Source organism: Globicephala melas, chromosome 16 (assembly GCF_963455315.2).
Source record: "Globicephala melas chromosome 16, mGloMel1.2, whole genome shotgun sequence".
Taxonomy (NCBI): Eukaryota; Metazoa; Chordata; class Mammalia; order Artiodactyla; family Delphinidae; genus Globicephala; species Globicephala melas.
In genome coordinates this window covers 14,992,595-15,011,442 of record NC_083329.1, presented here as the reverse complement: position 1 = coordinate 15,011,442, position 18,848 = coordinate 14,992,595, and the positions used below count along the sequence as shown (strand labels likewise).

Genomic DNA, 18,848 nt, shown 5'->3' with positions numbered 1-18,848 from the left:
AAACAATCATAATACATAAAAATCTAAAGAAATTCAAAATAAGTTTCCTTTGAGATTTAGAGAGATGATATATGGCAATCTGAAAATTTTCTTAAGTTGTAAATAAATTCTCCTGTTTGGAAGTTTGGTTTAGTGTCTTTTTAAATTTTTTATGCTACTGTGTGTCTTAAAGTTACTTTAAGGTAATCATTTTCATGATTTTGTTTTCTAGGTTAACAGAACCTTCTGGATATTTAACAGATGGTCCAATTAACTATAAGTATAAAACTAAATGTACATGGCTAATTGAAGGCTAGTAAGTATACAATTTGCATTAAATTATTTATTCTGAAATGATAAAGAAGGTGATTATATCAGTGTTAAAGCATTAAAATATAACAACTTCATAGTTATATAGTTTATTCTGTTGCTTATTATTGGAAAACATTATTCATGATGTTTTAAAATGGGATTGATAAATTTTAGATATAATGTTTAATGTAAATTACAATACCCTTTTACTTGTGATAATAGTTTGATTTTTACATATATTTATTTTTAAGTTATGTTACTATGGCATTAAGTCAAGTATGCATTTTTGGTTTCTTTTAAATCGCTTATTATGGAATTTGAAGACTGCATAGAAAGGATAAAAATATTCCATGCTGAATTATGCCATTGGTTCATACTATTCAGCATTTTAGTTCTAAGGGTGTTAAAAAAAGAACATTTTGTAAAAGAGAGAGTTAATTGTCCTTTTAGAGGCATTTTCAGTAATTAGGGCTTGAGACTGAATTTATCTATTTAAACATATTATGACTGGATCATAAATGATATGAGTTGTTTTTGAACTATTTTATGATTTTAAAGAGTTTATTTGGAAAACTGGCTTTTTATTTTTGTTACTTTAAAGGTTTTTTAAAACTTCAAGGTTATTAATTCCCTGTGTACCTGTGGTCTCATTCATTTGTTAACAAATAAGAGTATATCGTATTGAGACCTTTTGATTAAAATTTGAAGACCTTATTAGTACCTCTAGTTAAGAGTTCATAGAAATAAGAACAGTCTTGAGTGTTGAATTTAAAAATCAACTTTATTCAAGTACAATTTGCATACAATGAAATACACCCATATTAAGTGTACAGTTCAGTAAGGTTTCAGTAATGTATACAATTTATGTACCTCCACCTTAGTCAAGACATAGAACATTTCCTGTTGACTAAATTTTTATAAGACAGAACATTTCCTCTTGACTAAATTTTTAGAAAAGGATGATACATACATATGGCTGGTTAATAGATTTTGGAGTTGTATATCATTTTTACAAATTAGATATAACTGGTTATCAATCTTTTATACTGATGTGTGGATTTATAGCTAAATTATCTGTAAATAGGTTTTTAATAAAATACTCTAAGATTTCTTTAGACCGTGCTTTACATATTACATATTAATTTTAAAATATTTTAATTTTTTTTCAGTCCAAATGCAGTGTTAAGATTAAGATTCAATCATTTTGCTACAGAATGTAGCTGGGATCATATGTATGTTTATGATGGAGATTCAATATATGCACCTTTAATAGCTGTACTTAGGTGAGTAGTTATGTTTAATTGATGAATTTATAGTCAGTTGTAGAAAAGTAACTGTATAATTTATTAATTTTAAATATATACTCATCTTTACTGCAAAAATAAATTTAGCATAGGCATTGATGGCTAAACTTCAAAGATGGTATAAGACTATGATGATACTGTGACTGTCAACTTAGGGGTATATATAATAATGTAAACATTGATATAGCAGAGATAAGTAGTTACTGTTTCAGAAATGTAGATTTATTAATAAATACCCCTTATTCTTGCTGTACATATTTCATTCTTTTAAAGTGAATTGAATCTGTTTTCAGAACTATCTGTATTTGGATAGATTAATGTGAGTTCTAGCTGACAAAGGAATTAATAGATATATATTTTATAGTTATCTTTTTATTTTAGAGAAATTATAAAATTTTAAATTCTGTAAAAAAGGTTAAGTTATGCTTTATTTAGTGGTTTAATAAAGAAGGTGTTTCTATCAGTTCTCACAGTTTGGGAATTTTGGTTGTTTCCAAATATTTTATTGTTAGTAGTCAGGTAGTAAGATTTAATTTAAAAATTTTAAAATCACAGCATTTTCAGTATCAATTTAAAACTCTTTATTATGTATGTACAAATTATTATGAAATGTTTTATGAACAGGAGAGAATATATTAGATAGAAAATTTTTTGAGCATATAGTGTAGATTTAGTGTACAATTTAACTGCCATGATTGTTGACCAGAGTTATTCATTACATTATCCCTTACTTTTGTTACTTACACAGTATCTCTTATATGTCCTGTCATTGTTAAAAATTTAAATATGGGTAAAAGCTTATTGTTCCCTTCAACATTTTAAATTTTATTTTTCTTTTTACTATTTATGTTGTAAATATTCTGTTTTAACAGGAATGTAAACTATTATTTTTTTGGGCAAACACGTAAGGGCTGTATTTCCAAATGACTGTTTGAAAATGACTCCTTGAGAACTTAGATGCTTATTCTGTGATATTGCTATTGCTCAAGATACTTGTAGAACTTAATTTTTGAGTTGTTTGAAAATTATAGAAAGGGTATTCTGGAGTAACCTTTCATCTAACACCAATAGATAGAAAATGGAGCAGAGCCTTGTGAATAATTACATTGTAAGATAATTTATTGCAACAATTAGATAAGATACTAGGTTCAAACATTTATTTTTAGCAATTTAGATATAACCGTTACCATTCCTCTATTTTTATGACATTATTGGCTGACCATCATTTAGATGTGTGCCTTTTCATTTGTTTTTCTAGTAGTTGTGATGACTGCATTAATTAACAGTGATTCACGAACACTCTTACCAGCCATTTCTTGATACTAAAGGAAGCTTTTGTAAGATAATTAGCAGGATGGGATTTAGTATATGACTGTGAAGGTGGAACCAGTGACTTTTCATCAGCAAGTGTTCCTGTTAACTATCCTGAGAGAGATGGAAAACTCATATTTATTGAATACACACTTGATTGTAAACACTGTACTAGGCAGTTTAAATGTCATCAGTCCTTGTTAGGATATTGTGGAAGAAGTACTATAATCCCCCATTTATTGTTGAGAAAATTGAGACTCAGAGAAAGTTTTACTTCTAATAGATGGTAGAGCCAGGATTAGGACTTGACAATCTCCGGACTTAAAAGCCTATACTGTTTGTACTTCATTTTACTAAGAATTCAGAATCTAAATGTTTGAATTATTCCAGCTGTATAAGAATTTATTATTCAACAAACATTTGATAACCTCCTCAATTCAAGAGACTGTCATAAGCCTGGAGGATGCAGTAAGGAGTAAGATACAGGCCATTGCAGACACCAGCTACCTGAAGTTGCGCCCAACTTTATAGGTGAAGTGCACAGTCCTTCACAAAACTGACCTCACTTCAGGTAACAGCTGCAAGTTCAGGGGTCTCCAGGCTACCTGCACTTCTGACCAGCTGGCTACAAATTTAGAGGTGCCTGTGGCCCCCTCAGGTTCAATAATTTGCTAGAATAACTCACAGAACTCAGGAAAGCACTATACTTATGATTATAGTTTTATTATAAAGGATAAAAATCAGGACCAGTCAAATGAAGAGACACATAGGGTGAGATCTGGGAGCATCTCAAAGCTGGGTACTCAGGACATATGTTACCCCCCCAACATATCAGTGTGTATTGCCACTTAGGATGCTCACCTGATTTACAGGTGTACAGAGTATTTTTTGGGGTTTCCTTTTGTAGGCATTATTGATCTAATCATTGGCCATAAGGCTGAACGCAATCTTTAGCCCCATTCTGACTCTGGAAGTCAGATTGATTTCTTATGGCTTAAAGCCCCAGCCAATCACATGGTTGGTTTTTCTGGTGGGGCCAGCTCCCATCTGAGTCACCTCATTAGCATAAACTCTGAGCCCACTATGAATAACAGAGACATTCCTATCACTTGGGAAATTCCAAGGATTTGGGGGCTACATCACCACACAGTAGTTGGGCACTGGTGGTGGTATGTAAACTGATTTTTTATACAGCACAGTGTTATAATCAGGTTATGAAAAGAGTGCTATATGATTTCAGAAGTAATGAATTCGTCATGGTGAGTTTCATCATGAGTAGAAGAATGATAGACAAATTGTGGGGGTCAGATAGGACATTCTAGGTAGAGAAAAACATACGTACAAAGGCGTGTACACACTAAAGAACATTATATTTTGCATCAGTAGTAAGTAGTTATGAGTAACTTGATCATAGGAAATGTGAAGGGATAGGTAGGTGCCAGATTACCCAATAAATGGTAATCAGTAACATCTACTGAATACTTACTATGTGAGGGGCAGTGTGCAAGAGTTCTTTATATATATCAAGTCATTTAATCCCCACAATAACCTTTTAGGTAGGTATTATTATTGCCATTTTGTAAATGGAGGATTAAGGCACAGAGAGATTCTGTGAGTGGCCCAAAGTTGCTTAACTGGTTGGTGATAGAGTCAGAATATGAGCCTGATTTTATAATGCTGTAATCACTGTAGTGTTGCTTTCTTGTTACCGCACTAAAGAAATTGGACTTTATTCTGTAGGAAAGACTTTTTAGAATGTGGAGAATGGATTGGAATGGAGACCTGCTATTTTTTATTGTGTGCTAGACGATCATGTGCTGGACACCGTGTTTGTAAAGTCATAGGTAGTGATAATTTGAGGCCTAGAAAGTTATTATATTCCCAAAGAGTGCCTGGGGACACCAGAAATCCACAACCAACTGAATTCTAATTCAGGTGTTGAGGTAATTCACACCCAAACTGAAATTCAGTCCCCTGAAGGGCCTATCTTCTACTAGTTCACTTTTACACCTAGTTTTTGGGGTCTCAGGTCAAAGTGAAGGCCCTGTGTTCCACTTTTTGGTTTCCTAGCTATGTAAAACAGCCCAGTTTCTTAGCCTTTCAGACCTCATCTCCAACTTTGAAATCAGTGAATGCCCATAAGGAGAAATGGCTCTAATTCATGGGCTTACCCTTTTCTTAGTTCTCCCAGTACCTTCAGGCTGATTTTTTTTAACTGTCATTTTTTCTGGTTGATTTCAGTGGGAGGGTTGGTTGGTCCAAATTGGTATGTTATGTGAGAAGTGTGAGTCCTCTTTCATTTACTGCTTTCAAAACACTTATAAACAAACAACCAAGCAAACAAATCTGCTCTTTTCATCTGTTTCAGAGGGATTAATCATATCTGTTATAAACATCTGGGAATATTATTTTTAGTAATCATTTGATATAATCTCACTGCAATGAAAAATATATATGTGTAACTAAAACTGGTCTTACAGAATTTTAATTGTGTTGACAGCCTCCTTTTAAAATCTTTTCTTTCACAAACATAAGCTAGTCGATGTTATAATAATTATTACAACATCAAGCATTGATTACTTTTTAATTTGTTTGCTTTTCAAAATGTGTTTACAAAATAAATTATTTGACTGTAATATTTCATTTTGTTCTGTCAAATATGATTTGAATGAGGGAATTCAATTCCTGGTGGTGCCTAAACATAAGTTTAACAGTGTCTAAAGGCATTGACTATTTTGAGTAATGTAATTTGTTGTTAGCAGCTTCTTTTCTTTCTCAGATTTTATGCTTTCATAGATTAGAGAGGATAGTATGTATAAATAAATGAAGATATATAATTTTCCCCCATGAACAAGTAGGGTTAAAAAGGGAGATGTTCCAGTTATTAATTTAGAACTACTGCTTTTACACATTTATATTTCTCCCCATAAACTTCACTTTCTTTTGTGTGTGTATGAGTAATATTGTCTTTTGGAATAATTGTATATTAATGTAATTTGCATAAGTATGCAAACTTCTAAAGAAATATAAAAAGTGTGTATTTTAACATGTCCTAAAATACTTAGATTAGTGTATTGGAAATGTACAACTTTAACTAGAGTAGCATTGTAGTCACTTAGCTGATGTGGAACGTTCTATCTAGCTTCATGAGAATTTGCAACTTGTGGGGAAAAGTAAGGCTATAAAGTCACTTGTTAGAGTACCAAGGTGGTTTTATTTTATTTTATTTATTTAATTGGAGTATAGTTGATTTACAATATTATAGTAGTTTCAGGTGTACAACATAGTGATTTGATATTTTTATATAGATTATACTCCATTTAAAGTTATTATGAAATATTGGCTATATTCTCTGTGCTGTAATTACATCCTTGTATCTTACTTATTTATATCTAGTATTTTGTACCTCTTGATCCTCTTCCCCTATCTTGTTCCCTCCGCCACCCCTCTCCCCACTGGTAGCCACTAATTTGTTCCCTGTATCTATGACTCTGTTTCTGTCTTGTTATATTCATTTGTTTGTTTTATTTTTTAGATTCCACATGTAAGTGAAAACATATATGTCCTTCTCTGTCTGACTTAATTCACTAAGCATAATACCCCCCAGGTCCATCCATGTTCCTGCACATGGCAAAATTTCATTCTTTTTATGGCTAATATTCCATTTCTGTGTGTGTGTGTATGTGTGTGTGTGTGTACCATATCTTCTTTATCCATTCATTTCTTGGTGGACACTTAGGTTGCTTCCATATCTTGGCTTTGTAAATAATGCTGCTAAGAACATTGGGGTGCATATATCTTTTTGAGTTAGTGTTTTCATTTTCTTTGGATATATACCCAGGAGTAGAATTGCTAGATCATATGGTAGTTCTGTTTTTAATTTTTTGAGAAACCTCTGTACTGTTTTCCATAGTGGCTGCACCAATTTATATTCCCATCAAGAATGCACTAGGGTTCCCTTTTCTTCACATCCTCCCCAACATTCATTATGTTGTCTTTTTGATGATTGCCATTCTGACAGGTGGGGGTTGATGTCTAATTGTGGTTTTGATTTGCATTTCCCTAATAATTAGTGACGTTGAGCATCTTTTCACGTGCCTGTTGGCCATCTGTATGTCTTCTTGGGAAAAATGTCTCTCCATGTCTTCTGCCCATTTTTTAAACAAGGTTTTTTTTTTTTTTGATGTTGAGTTGTATGAGCTCTGTATATATTTTGGACATTAACCCCTTATCAGACATATCATTTGCAAATATCTCCTCCCATACAGCAAGGTTGTCTTTTCATTTTGTTGATCGTTTCCTTTGCTGTGGCAAAGCTTTTAAGTTTGATTAGGTTCCATTTGTTTAGTTTTGCTTTTGTCTCCCTTGCTTGAGGAGACAAGATCCAAAAAAATAATGCTACAACTTATGTCAAAGAGTGTTCTGCCTATGTTTTCTTCCAGGAGTTGTATGGTTTCTGGTCTTACATTAAGGTCTTTAATCCATTTTGAGTTTATTTTTGTATATGGTGTGAAGGCATGTTCTAATCTCATTGTTTTACATGGAGCTGGCCAGTTTTCTCAGCACTATTTGTTGAAGAGTCTAGTTGTTCTCCATTGTATATTCTTGCCTTCTTTGTCATAGATTAATTGACCATAAGTGCATGGGTTTATTTCTCAGTTCTCTATTCTGTTCCATTGATCTGTGTGTCTGTTTTTGTGCTAGTACTCTTTACTGTTTTGATTACTGTAGCTTTGTAGTATCGTCTGAAGTCAGGGAGGGTGATACCTCCAGCTTTGTTCTTTTTTCTCAAGATTGCTTTGGCTATGCAGGGTCTTTTGTGGTTCCATACAAATTTTAGGATTATTTGTTTTAGTTCTTTGAAAAATGTCATGGGTGTTCTGATAAGGATTGCATTGAATCTGTAGATTGCTTTGGGTAGTATGGACATTTTAACCATATTAATTCTTCTCCAAGGTGGCTTTAAATGAAGGTTTACATATGACTTAAGTTAATGATCACCCTATAGTATTATGGCAGGATGGATGGCAGGACAAAAGGGAGAAATGGGACATAGCAGTCCAAATGGTGAGAAGAGAAAAAGGAGTATGGTGGCATGAGAGTAGATGTTAGTCTGTTGGCAGCAGTAGCTAATTGGTGAGAAATGGCTAGGAACTCATTTTAGATTTATTTTTCTAGTTGCCCATTCTAATATAGATACTTAGTGATTCTGACAAGAATATTTTGAGTAAATTTTGTGTGATTAACTGTCATATGTACATTAATATACAGAGTGTTCAATTTTGCTCTCTTACAGTGGTTTGATAGTCCCTGAAATAAGGGGAAATGAAACTGTGCCTGAAGTTGTTACAACGTCTGGCTATGCACTGTTACATTTTTTTAGTGATGCTGCATATAATCTAACTGGCTTCAACATTTTTTACTCGTAAGTATTTTTTCAAAAAAATTCATATTGTAACGATTCTTATAATTTGACTTAAAAGAGTTTATTGTTTGTTTTTATAAATGTCTTATATACCAGGAACAGGCTAGTGTGTTAAATTCCAAAATATATAGCATCTCTTTCTAAGTGACATAAAATTTTAATAATATCCCAAAATACTGTCCAAGCTTGTATAGGATAGTTTCTAAGTCTTAGGACGCTATGGTAACAAGTTAAGTTTGGTTAAAAATTAATTACAAAATTAAAAATTTTTGGAAAACGATTAAGTAAACATATTATACAAACAGTGTCACTTTACTGGTAATAACGGATGTGTAGGATTGCAGGGAGCCCTCATCTGCCCTGCTGTGCTCCAAGGTATTTTATACCTAATTTGGAGAGTGAATGAGAGCTGAGTTTTCATAGTCCTTCTGTATTCTAAAGACTGTACTGGATGCTTTATATATATTATATTCTTTAATTCTCTTCTCATCAGTCTGTCAAATGGGTATTTTTCCCATTTTACACATGAGGAAATTGAGGCTTAGGAGATAAGGTAAGTGGCTATATACCACTGTCTCCTCTAAAATTAGAAAGTAGTATTTATTGAGCATCTATTGTGTAGACTCTGTATACATTTTTGTATCTGGAAGTCCAAGGGTGAAGTGAATTAGCCAGAGATGCTTTCAGTTGCTTTCATTAGGAATGGCCACAGAGGAACTTGATACATTTTTTTTGTTTGTTTTCTTCAAGAACGTAGAGAATGATACCAGAGAATTTTTCGCGAGGAATAAAATATTCTAAATATCCTTGAATCAGCAATTTATTATAGGATTTATTTATATCAAGAATTTACACAAGGGAGAATAAATATATAGTAGAATATAATCAGCTTTATAATAAAACTTGGTAAATATCCTTTTACTTCCATAACAGTGTATAAGTGATAGCATGCTGTTTAAGTATTATATAACCAGTTTAAATCATGGCTTCTCATATTGTTTCAGGTATTCATGAATTTAATTTTTTTCTGTGAAATATATATTCAAAGCAGCTGAGTACTTAAGTCTTTACAAAACAGTGTGCTTGGAACTGTATAGATCCTGCAGGTGTTGAGTATGTAGTCTTGGTAGCAGAGTAAACTCAGTGAATGAACTGAGGCCAATTGCAAATACGTGTAACCGAATTGCTTTAGGGTTTGAAAGGTACAGAGTAAAGAATTGAAGTCGCATTGTAAAATTGCGTTAAATGAAGCACGTAGACACAACATAAAAACTATAAAGTTAACAGAATATCAGCCGAAGTTCTTTTTCAGTTGTCTTGAATTTGAGTATGTCTGAATTATATTTTACAGAATCAATTCTTGTCCTAACAATTGCTCTGGTCATGGGAAGTGTACAACTAGTGTCTCTGTTCCAAGTAGAGTATATTGTGAGTGTGATAAATACTGGAAGGGTGAAGCTTGTGACATTCCTTACTGTAAAGCCAATTGCGGCAGTCCAGATCATGGTTACTGTGACCTAACAGGTGAAAAGCTGTGCGTCTGCAATGATAGTTGGCAAGGTAAGTGGCTTTTGAAACATTGATTTATGTATCTAATATATTAATACAAATTCTACACTCATTTGTTTTGCTGTAGTTTACACACCCAAATCTCATGTATTTGTTTTATTTTTAGAATTTCAGTAACAGTCAACTTCTTAATAGCTTGCTTCTTCACAAATAAAATTAGTAAAGATTTTGTCTATGTGCTATTTTGGGAATCAAGTGAAGTTATATATGAAACTCTTTAAATTGTAGACGTGTGATCATTCTGATCTTCTTTAACTTTTTGTTGAGTTCTCAAAGATTTGGTGACGTGGCTGAGATTAACACATGGTACATTCAAATTTGATTTGTAATGGGTAATATAAATAGTATATTGCAAAAATAGATGCTCATCTGGGAAGGTACTGGACTATATTAAACTTGTTTCTTGGGAAAGACTGACCTCTTGTGGCTATGTTTTAAAAGAACATAGAGTATTTTTAAAAGTTTAGAAGTTTTACAGCTGCTTATTGCAAAAGCAATGAGAAGAATTGGGGAAGAATTTCTAAACAATTTTTATAAATATCTATTATTAAAGATTAATTTTAGACTGCATTGAAGAGTCTTAGCTTACTTAAGTATTTGGGTATAAAATCATAAATCTTGTCATTGTGGAATTTAATGAAGAGATAGGTCCTAGTTATCTATATACTTACCCACCCAGAAGTTGCTTTGTGCAGATTATATTTATATATTGAGAGCTTACTTTGTGCCAATGTATTAATCCTGTTGATGGGGGAACTTTGACTCAAGAAATACATAATCCAAAGTTACATGATCATGTGTTATTATGACACAGTGTAACAGTAGTAGCAATAGTTCCTACCAGAGCTGTCTAAAAGTAAAAACCAAAGAGAATGGTTTCACATTCAACATTCTTGAGACAAGTTAGAAAAAATGTTACTGAGTGTGCTGAGTACTTATTTAGAGGAATTATTTTAGGCTTTCTGTAAATTGTGCCCATTTTAAACCCATGTTATTTCATTAAAAAATTAGTTGCTCCAACCATATGAAATACCAGTGATTTCTTATTGAATTGAATTTGATTTCCTACTATGATTATGACAGATACAAATTTCTCAGTGTTTTTAATTATACATATAAGGCATATATTTTGTTGAGTGGCTATTTTAATAAATCATGACCTTTCTTCCCTTAAAAAGTGCCTTGAGTTATCTTTTTTTTCCGTTTCAGTCTTGAAACTAAAATAACGTCCTTTTCTATGGAGAGAATAGTACACCAAGAATATATTTAAATTAAGGCCTGAGAAATAGAAGTATAGCTTGTATGCTTGGTGTTTTTCTGACTGGTCTTCATCTGCTATTAGTCCTCATCTCATTTTAACAGTCTTGAAAGCAAAAGAGGGATATGTTTGTATAATATTCTCTATGAACAGCTCTGTCCTTTTTTGTTCTTTACTTCCTTTTAGTAGTTCTTCTTTAAAATGCTTTATTTTCTGGAGGTTTTGTAATATGTATCTGGTTGAAAATATTAGCTTTTGTTTTTCTGGCTTTTGTTTATCAGCATTTCACATTTTATTATTCTTGTCAGGAGTGCCTGAAATCATAAAAATTCCTGGCTCTTAAATGTCTATAAGCAAATAAAAATGGGGAAGCAAATGCTGGGTTTGTTTATTTTGAAGCAAAGTGATAATATGAATAACTTTATATATATATATATATGTATTAACACATACACATATGCATGTACACATATATTTAAAAAAAATGAGAATAATGTTAAAGTGATTTATTATAAAATACACAGAAATCAGATACACTTTTATACCACTATTAATTCTTTGTAATTAAATAATTCACCTCTGAATTGATATGAATGTTTTATGGGTAGTGTTTGGTGAAATGGATATTGTGCGTCTTTCAAGACAGATGATGTGCAGGTTGGTTTCTTTGAGCCTCCAAACTGACTCCTGATTCTATATCTAAGGAAGCATATCTTAAAGTAGGTGGGATTGTTGACTATATCACTAGGTTTTAATTTTAGATATATGGAATGGGAGAAACCATTGAGGGGAAACGGAGAGACATTTGTTTCTAGGGCATCTGAGGAATGATCAGAGAGCTGGAGATATTTGAAATGAGAGCTGAGGAGGCAATCTTTATGAGATTCAGAGTCTGGCAGTTTTTAATGTGTTATTTGGAACTGGATTCTTTGGGTTAAGAATAACAGATTGTTGCTACCTTCATTATATTTTATCCATTTATGTTGGTTAATTTTACTTACTCTGTTTGGTTCTGTGCTAGTATATAAAAAGAAAATAAATGTTGTTTTCTAGAAACTGAGATTTTATTAAGAGAATACAGAGGAAAAGCCTAGATTTTTGTTAAGTCTTGAGTCCCCTTCCTCACATTTCTCTAGTGCTTGTCCCACCTAGGCTTCACATCTCCTTGTTTTCCAAGTTTAGTTTTTCTATGTAGCATCTCCTAAGAGTTTTGCTTAGCCATTACTATACTTTTTCCCCCCTTAACTTGCTCATCTAAGTCTTTCTTCCTTAACCATCTGCTTTCACCTTTTTACTGTTTTAGGCAATAGGAGTATGTTCTAAGACTAGATGGCACCATTAAAGTCAACTGTCCCCCTTTTTCTGTGGAAAGCACTTGTAACAACCAAAAGCTGAAATAGTAAAGAATATAGAAAATGTTAGTGCAACATTTTGAAAAGCATACAAGTTGATTGTATAATGTTTAATTTTGTTATAATGTATAGTTTTCAAAGACAATGATATATACATATCAAATAGATTACTTAAAGGCTAGAGACCTGTGTGGATTCATCTGCTTCTGTGACATCTTTCACTTAACAAAATTTAAGTCTTAATAAGTCACAAGAGGGAAAAAGACAACTTTGAAGAGCATTTTTTCTTTTAAGATGGCTTCCAAACATTGGGATAGATGAGGATTTCTTTTTTTTTTTTGGCCACACCATGTGGCATGCGGGATCCTAGTTCCCCTATCAGGGATTGAACCTGTGCCCCCTCCAGTGGAAGCACGGATTCTCAACTACTGGGCCACCAGGGAAGTCCTGAGGAATTTTTAAAAGGCATGAAAATCAAGATATAATAAATTGGATTTATGTTCATATGTAAATAATACAGTAGAACATTAATTTTCAAAGCAGACTCTTAGATACGGTGTGTTCCCACCCCCCGACTCCCGTCAACTCCCTAATCAGAGTGGCTCCAGGTTTCTCTCTTACATAACTTTAAAAAATCGGAACCACTATAAGTCTTTGATTTGATTGTAAGCAACAGAAACAGTTCCGGCTTATCTGAGCAGAAAAGGCAGTTATTGGAAAGTATGTCAGGGACCACTGTCTACCAGCATTCATTCTTCCCTTCTTTTTGGTGATAGAATTGACTGAGTTTTTAGCTCAGCACATGGTCTTCAGCTACATACCACATTTTTCTGCCTTCCTTGCGTCTAGTATGGTTATTGTGCTAAGTTTAGGGAAGTAGGATGTGAGTGGAAGTGCTGTGTGGGAATTTTACATCATTGAGATCTTTTCCAATGGCTGGTAAATGGCAGTAACTGTAGTAAGCAGTAGCACTTGCCCATTTGCCTCTAGAATGTTTTATGAGAGAGGAATTAACTTTTAGTTTTTTTAAGCAACTAATTTTTTGTTCTCTAAACCTGTACAAAAGGATATTGGGTAGCTCACAAAGGAGATGGGAAGGCTGGAAAAACCTTGGTTAGAAAGGGGTAGGTGTAACAGAAGGCTAGGTGGGTTGGTTCCCAGCAAAGATGAAGCCACAGGGAAGTTTGATTAGGATATTCCTGTTACTGCCACTGGACCCTGGGGTACCACCACTGGTGTCTTTACTGTGGATACTGTATGCTACAGGCTTGGGTAGAAAAAATTCTAAATTCTCCCCACATCTTTGTATCACTTTTGAAGATTTGAAGGCCTGCTTAGTAAAATCTACTTGGCTAAACTTAGGTCTTATCCATGACTTGCTTGGCTGCCTTGAGATATAGAAATAGAGAATTTAACTTTTCTCAATTGCTGCCTTGAGATATAGAAATAGAGAATTTAACTTTTCTGAATTGTGTAGTGGGAAAGGATTCTGTTTCTGAACAAAATTCACACAGTGAGAGATTTTCCCAAACTAGGAAGGGGGTTCACATGATTGGAATCTTCTAAATAAATTAAAAAATCCAAATAAAGTATTTTAAAGTGTAGATTGTTGCCATAATTGACAAGGAATGGGCTGAATAGTTCTCTCATGCCTACTCAGAAAAGCTTTGCAATGTGGAATAGATGGTAGGAGTAGACAGGTTGAAAAGATAAACAAGCAGTCTTCAGGGTACAATTCTTTCCTTAATCTATTGCAACAAAACATTTTCCACCTGTTTTATAGAGATGAAAAACAGGTTTTATATACAAGAGCATTGCTTAGCCATTTAAAATTTGTCCCTGGTCCTTTCCTATTCCAGAATGCCCTGTTCAATCCTATCGTTCAGTCCTTTTACATGTCTTCAGGATATTCTTTATAGATCTTCAGTGTTCATTTTCAGTGCGGTTCAGACACTGTTCTCATGTAAGGATTGAAGTTGGTTGTTTTCAGCCTTTAGATGATTGATTAAAATACAGTATCTTAATATGTAAATCAGGTAATTTGATAGTTCTTTATAGTGTTTCCGATTCTTTATTGAAAGTTACACTTTGGATTTATCTCAGTTCCTTGAATGTTCGTTGTCCCTAAATATTTCAAGGCCTTTCTTATTTCTGCACTTCCCGCTACAACGCCCTCACCCCTTAACATTCTAAGACTGGGTCACATCCCCCCACGTACTTTCATAGGACCCTATCTTTTAAATTTATAGCTTTTATCACATTTATGTTTGTGTGATTCTTTATTATCTTTCCTACTGGAATACAAACTCCATGAAGTTAAGAATGACTATGTTTTGATCACCTTTGTGCCTACAGCATCTTCTGTAGTGCCTGTTGTGTAGTAGGCGCTCAAATTTTGTTGTTGTTGTTGAATAAATGAATTAGAAATGTATTAGTTGCTGGTTTAGTGATATGTGGACATTCAAGTATAGATGTTTTAGAAGACTAGTACTCCAATAACTTATGCAATTTACTTGATATATAAAGCATAATTTTAAATATTGAGGGAAACATTTGAATTTGAGCATCTGGTCAGTTATTTTCTTTCAGTCCTTTGGTTTTAGATTTTAGCATTTGCCATTGGGTGGCAGTATTGACTACCAGAGCACACACTTAGATTCCATGGCATTATTTAAGTTGTAAAAACTTGATGATTTTGTTTGTTTTAGAAAAATATAAAATCTTTTAGCTCAGATCCATGAATATTTTATCATACATTATGTTTTTTCTGGGTTAGTCACGTAACATATTAGGACAGAATTAGTTACTTTAGGGTAGTGTGTATAAGTACACGAGACTATAGGTTGCTTTAAAGAAATCCACAACATAGCTTACGTTTCCCTTTAGAAATTTAATAATAATGAACGTGATCTCTCTATTTAACTTTGTGGAGAGACAAGCAACAGATAATGTGCTAGATTAAATTCTTCTCTTTTTGTTCATTTTCCCCAACCAGCAAAAACAGCAAATCCAACTTTTTGCAAGAGCCAATAAAATAAGTTTTTATTCCTCAGCTACTTGAAAAGTTGTTTAAAAATAGTATTGAGGATGTATATATAACACGCTTTATTTACTAATTCATTTATTTTTGTTCATTTTATGTAACAAAAATTTTAGAGCTTCTTCCAAGTGCTAGGTACTATTCTAGGACCTTTGAATACATCACAGAAAAAAGAAAGTAAAGATCCTTGTGGATCTTACATTCAAGCTAAGAGAGACAGACCATAGATAATCAACATAACATATATATTATACATATAATATTTTAGAAAGGGATAAGTGTAATGGAAAAATAAGGTGGAGCTGAGAAGGAGGGATAGGTAGATCTAGGGATGGGAGTTAACAATTTTAAATAAAATGATCAGGTTAGGCCTTATTGAGAAGGTGACATTTGAGTAAAGACTTGAAGCAAGTGAGGGAGTTAGCTCTATAGATATTTAGGAGAAGGGCATTTCAGGCAGAGGGAATAGCCATTGGCAAAGGCCCTAAGGCAGGAACATGCCTGGTGTGTGTGAGGGCCAGCAAAAGGCCAGTGTGCCTGAAATTGAATAACTGAGGGGCAGGTTGTCGGATGTGAGCTCAGAGAAGTTGCAGAGCAAGGAGATGATCGAGGATATGGAGGTAAGGTGCTGGAGTGATGGAGGTTTGTGAGGAATGGAGCTAGATGAGCTAAGCCTTAGTGTTGTAGGCTATTGGAAGGATTTTGACTTTTACCCTAAGTTAAATGGGGAGCCATTGTAGAATTTTGAGCAGACGATTGATATAATCTGACTTAGTTTTAAAAGGTTCCTGTTGACTTCTATATTGAGAATAGACTATGAAAGCAGAGTACCAGTTAAGAGACTACTACTGTAATTATAATCTAGATGAGAAATGATAGCAGTGTGGGCAGGCAGCAAGGAAGGTAAGAATTGCTTAATACTGAATGTGATTTTAAAACAGGGTTAATAGGATTTGTTGATGCATTGGATATGGGGGATGGGAGAAAGAAAAAAGTCAAGGATGACTTGAAGATTTTTTTGACCTTAGAGTAAGATAGAGTTGTCATCAGTTGACATGAGGAAGATTTTAGGAGGAAGATCAGTTTGAATTTGGTATGTTACGTTTGAGATGTCTTTTAGACATCTAAGAGGAGATGTTGAAAAGGCAGTTGGAGTTTAGTGGAGAGAGGTCTGTACTGTTTGGGGCTGATTGGCTTAAAAATGTTAAATTGGAAATGGTTGATGATACTTAAAGCCATGAAATCAGATGAGATCATGAGGGAAGGGAGTGTAGAGAGAGAGAATAGAACAAAGGACTGTGGGTTACAATAAAATTCACAGAAAATTCTGTGCTAGACATAGGTTCCTTCCTTGTGGAAGGTTACCTAATGTTGAAATATTTACAACCACATACTTTATTGCCTCTGACTTAGATAGGTGGGATAAACAAATCCTGCTTTCAATCCCAGCTATCTCTGTATTTGTCATTTTCAACTAATCAGAACCAGTCTATAAAGCTTTGTTTGCAAGCCTTTCACCACTCAAAAATAGTAATTGGAAAACACTGATCTTTGCTAACAGAAGGGCGGTTCCTTTCCATACTGTAATCACATCATTGACCTAAACTGTGAGAACCAAGTATTCTTGGAACAGATCTGGTGTAGTGATTACCATTCACAAATTCATTGTTCTGTAAAATTAGGATATTGTCAGAACAGCTGTGGACATTTAAAATACACTAAAGTTGATAACTGTCCTTTGGAGATTGGTTTTATGGGCCTAGAAAATGTTTAGAATACTTTGGAAACTAAAACAAAATCAAAATTTTCTGATGATGTTAGAAGATAGGACTCTTGCAATGATGTTATCTCATTTTGCCTTTTATTATGGAGAACTTCAGATTCAATACGATCATAAGACTATTTCTGGAGTGATTACAGTAAGTTACATGTACCTCTCTTCAAATGTTCCTTCTCAGAATACTTTTCCTTTCCTATTAGCAGTCCAGTTTCTTTGTGGGAAATTGCCTTTCACTCATTGAGAGTAGTCTTGATGGGACGATAAATCCAGATACCTGTCTATTTTAAGCTTGGTTTTCAGCCTCTTTTTAAAAATTCTTTGAATTTCCCCATGTTTTTTTCAACAAATACCGATTTTTCCTTAACCTAGCCAAAAGTAGTTTCTGTAGCTTACAACCAAAGCAATCTAGCTGATATACTACACTAGAGGTACTATTCAGGGAATTGTTGTTAAACTCACTTGAAGACTTCACATTTTTATCCTTCTTTATGGAAGAAAAGTTATTTTATAAAACTAATTTGTATAAAGCAAATAAAATTTTTGTACTGATTTCCAGTATCAAAACAGAGATAGAGTCCCTTAGAAAAACTTTTCCAGTGCAAAATAGACTACTTTGGGAAGAAAGAAAGAATATAATTCAGTAGTTCTGGAATTGCTTTGGAGAAACTTTCAAAACTTTGTAGTACTTTCTTTATTCTAGGTTTTGTGCTTTGCAATTATTTCTCAATTGTATTTATCTCTGATTATAGAAATTTTTAGTTGTAATTTTACTGTTTTCTTTTGGCATGTATATTTACTATACCTAATAATGCTAGGCTTCATTAACATATTTTGCCTGTAGACTTGATTATACTTAGTTTCCTTGCATATTAAAATGAGAGGATGGACTTCATAATAGTAATAATGTTACTATTATGAAGGTTTCATTATAGTATTTAATATTAAGTACAATCTCATTCAATCTTATTTTCACAGAATCCTATGTTCTTCTGCGTATAATCTCCATGATTAAACTGAAGTTTAGAGAAGTTAATTCGTCCAAGGTTTCATAGCTAATAAGTTGGAAAGCGAGGTTTGACTTCATAGCTCTTGCTCTTGATCTTTTATGGCTCTAAGGTTATTTTCATTCATTCATTCATTCATTCATGCAGTAAGTGAATACTGAGGCCAGTCATGTAAGAGTTGTGGGCCGTGTTAAGGATTTTTATTTTTAGTGTGATGGGAAATCATTGAAAGATTTTGAGTAGGGAAATTTATATTTTTAATCATTCTGGTTGCATTGTGGAGAGTTGAATGTGATAGGAAGGCAGCGAGAATGGAAATAAGGAGACCAGTTTGGAGACTATTGCGTAGTCCAGGTGAGATTGGATGGTGACTTGTACTAGGATGGTAGTTGGAAAGGGAAGGATCAGTGTTTAGAGCCTGGTAGAGGTGATCGAATTTAAACATGTTTATAATTGGTAAGGTACAGACACTTAGACACCAACCAATCAAAACTGATCTGACTTTAGCACTGGG

General features: G+C 33.5%; 1 protein-coding gene across 2 annotated transcripts in view; it reads left to right on the top strand.

Annotated features, from left to right (window-relative positions):
• The window catches only part of ATRNL1 (attractin like 1), a 683,154-nt gene that overhangs the window by 22,613 nt on the left and 641,693 nt on the right, over positions 1-18,848 (top strand). For both annotated transcript variants that reach the window (XM_060286203.1, XM_060286202.1), the window contains exons 2-5: positions 212-295; positions 1,461-1,574; positions 8,203-8,331; positions 9,683-9,891. In XM_060286203.1, the coding sequence (XP_060142186.1) occupies positions 212-295; positions 1,461-1,574; positions 8,203-8,331; positions 9,683-9,891 (536 nt within the window). The remainder of the gene's footprint in view (positions 1-211; positions 296-1,460; positions 1,575-8,202; positions 8,332-9,682; positions 9,892-18,848) is intronic.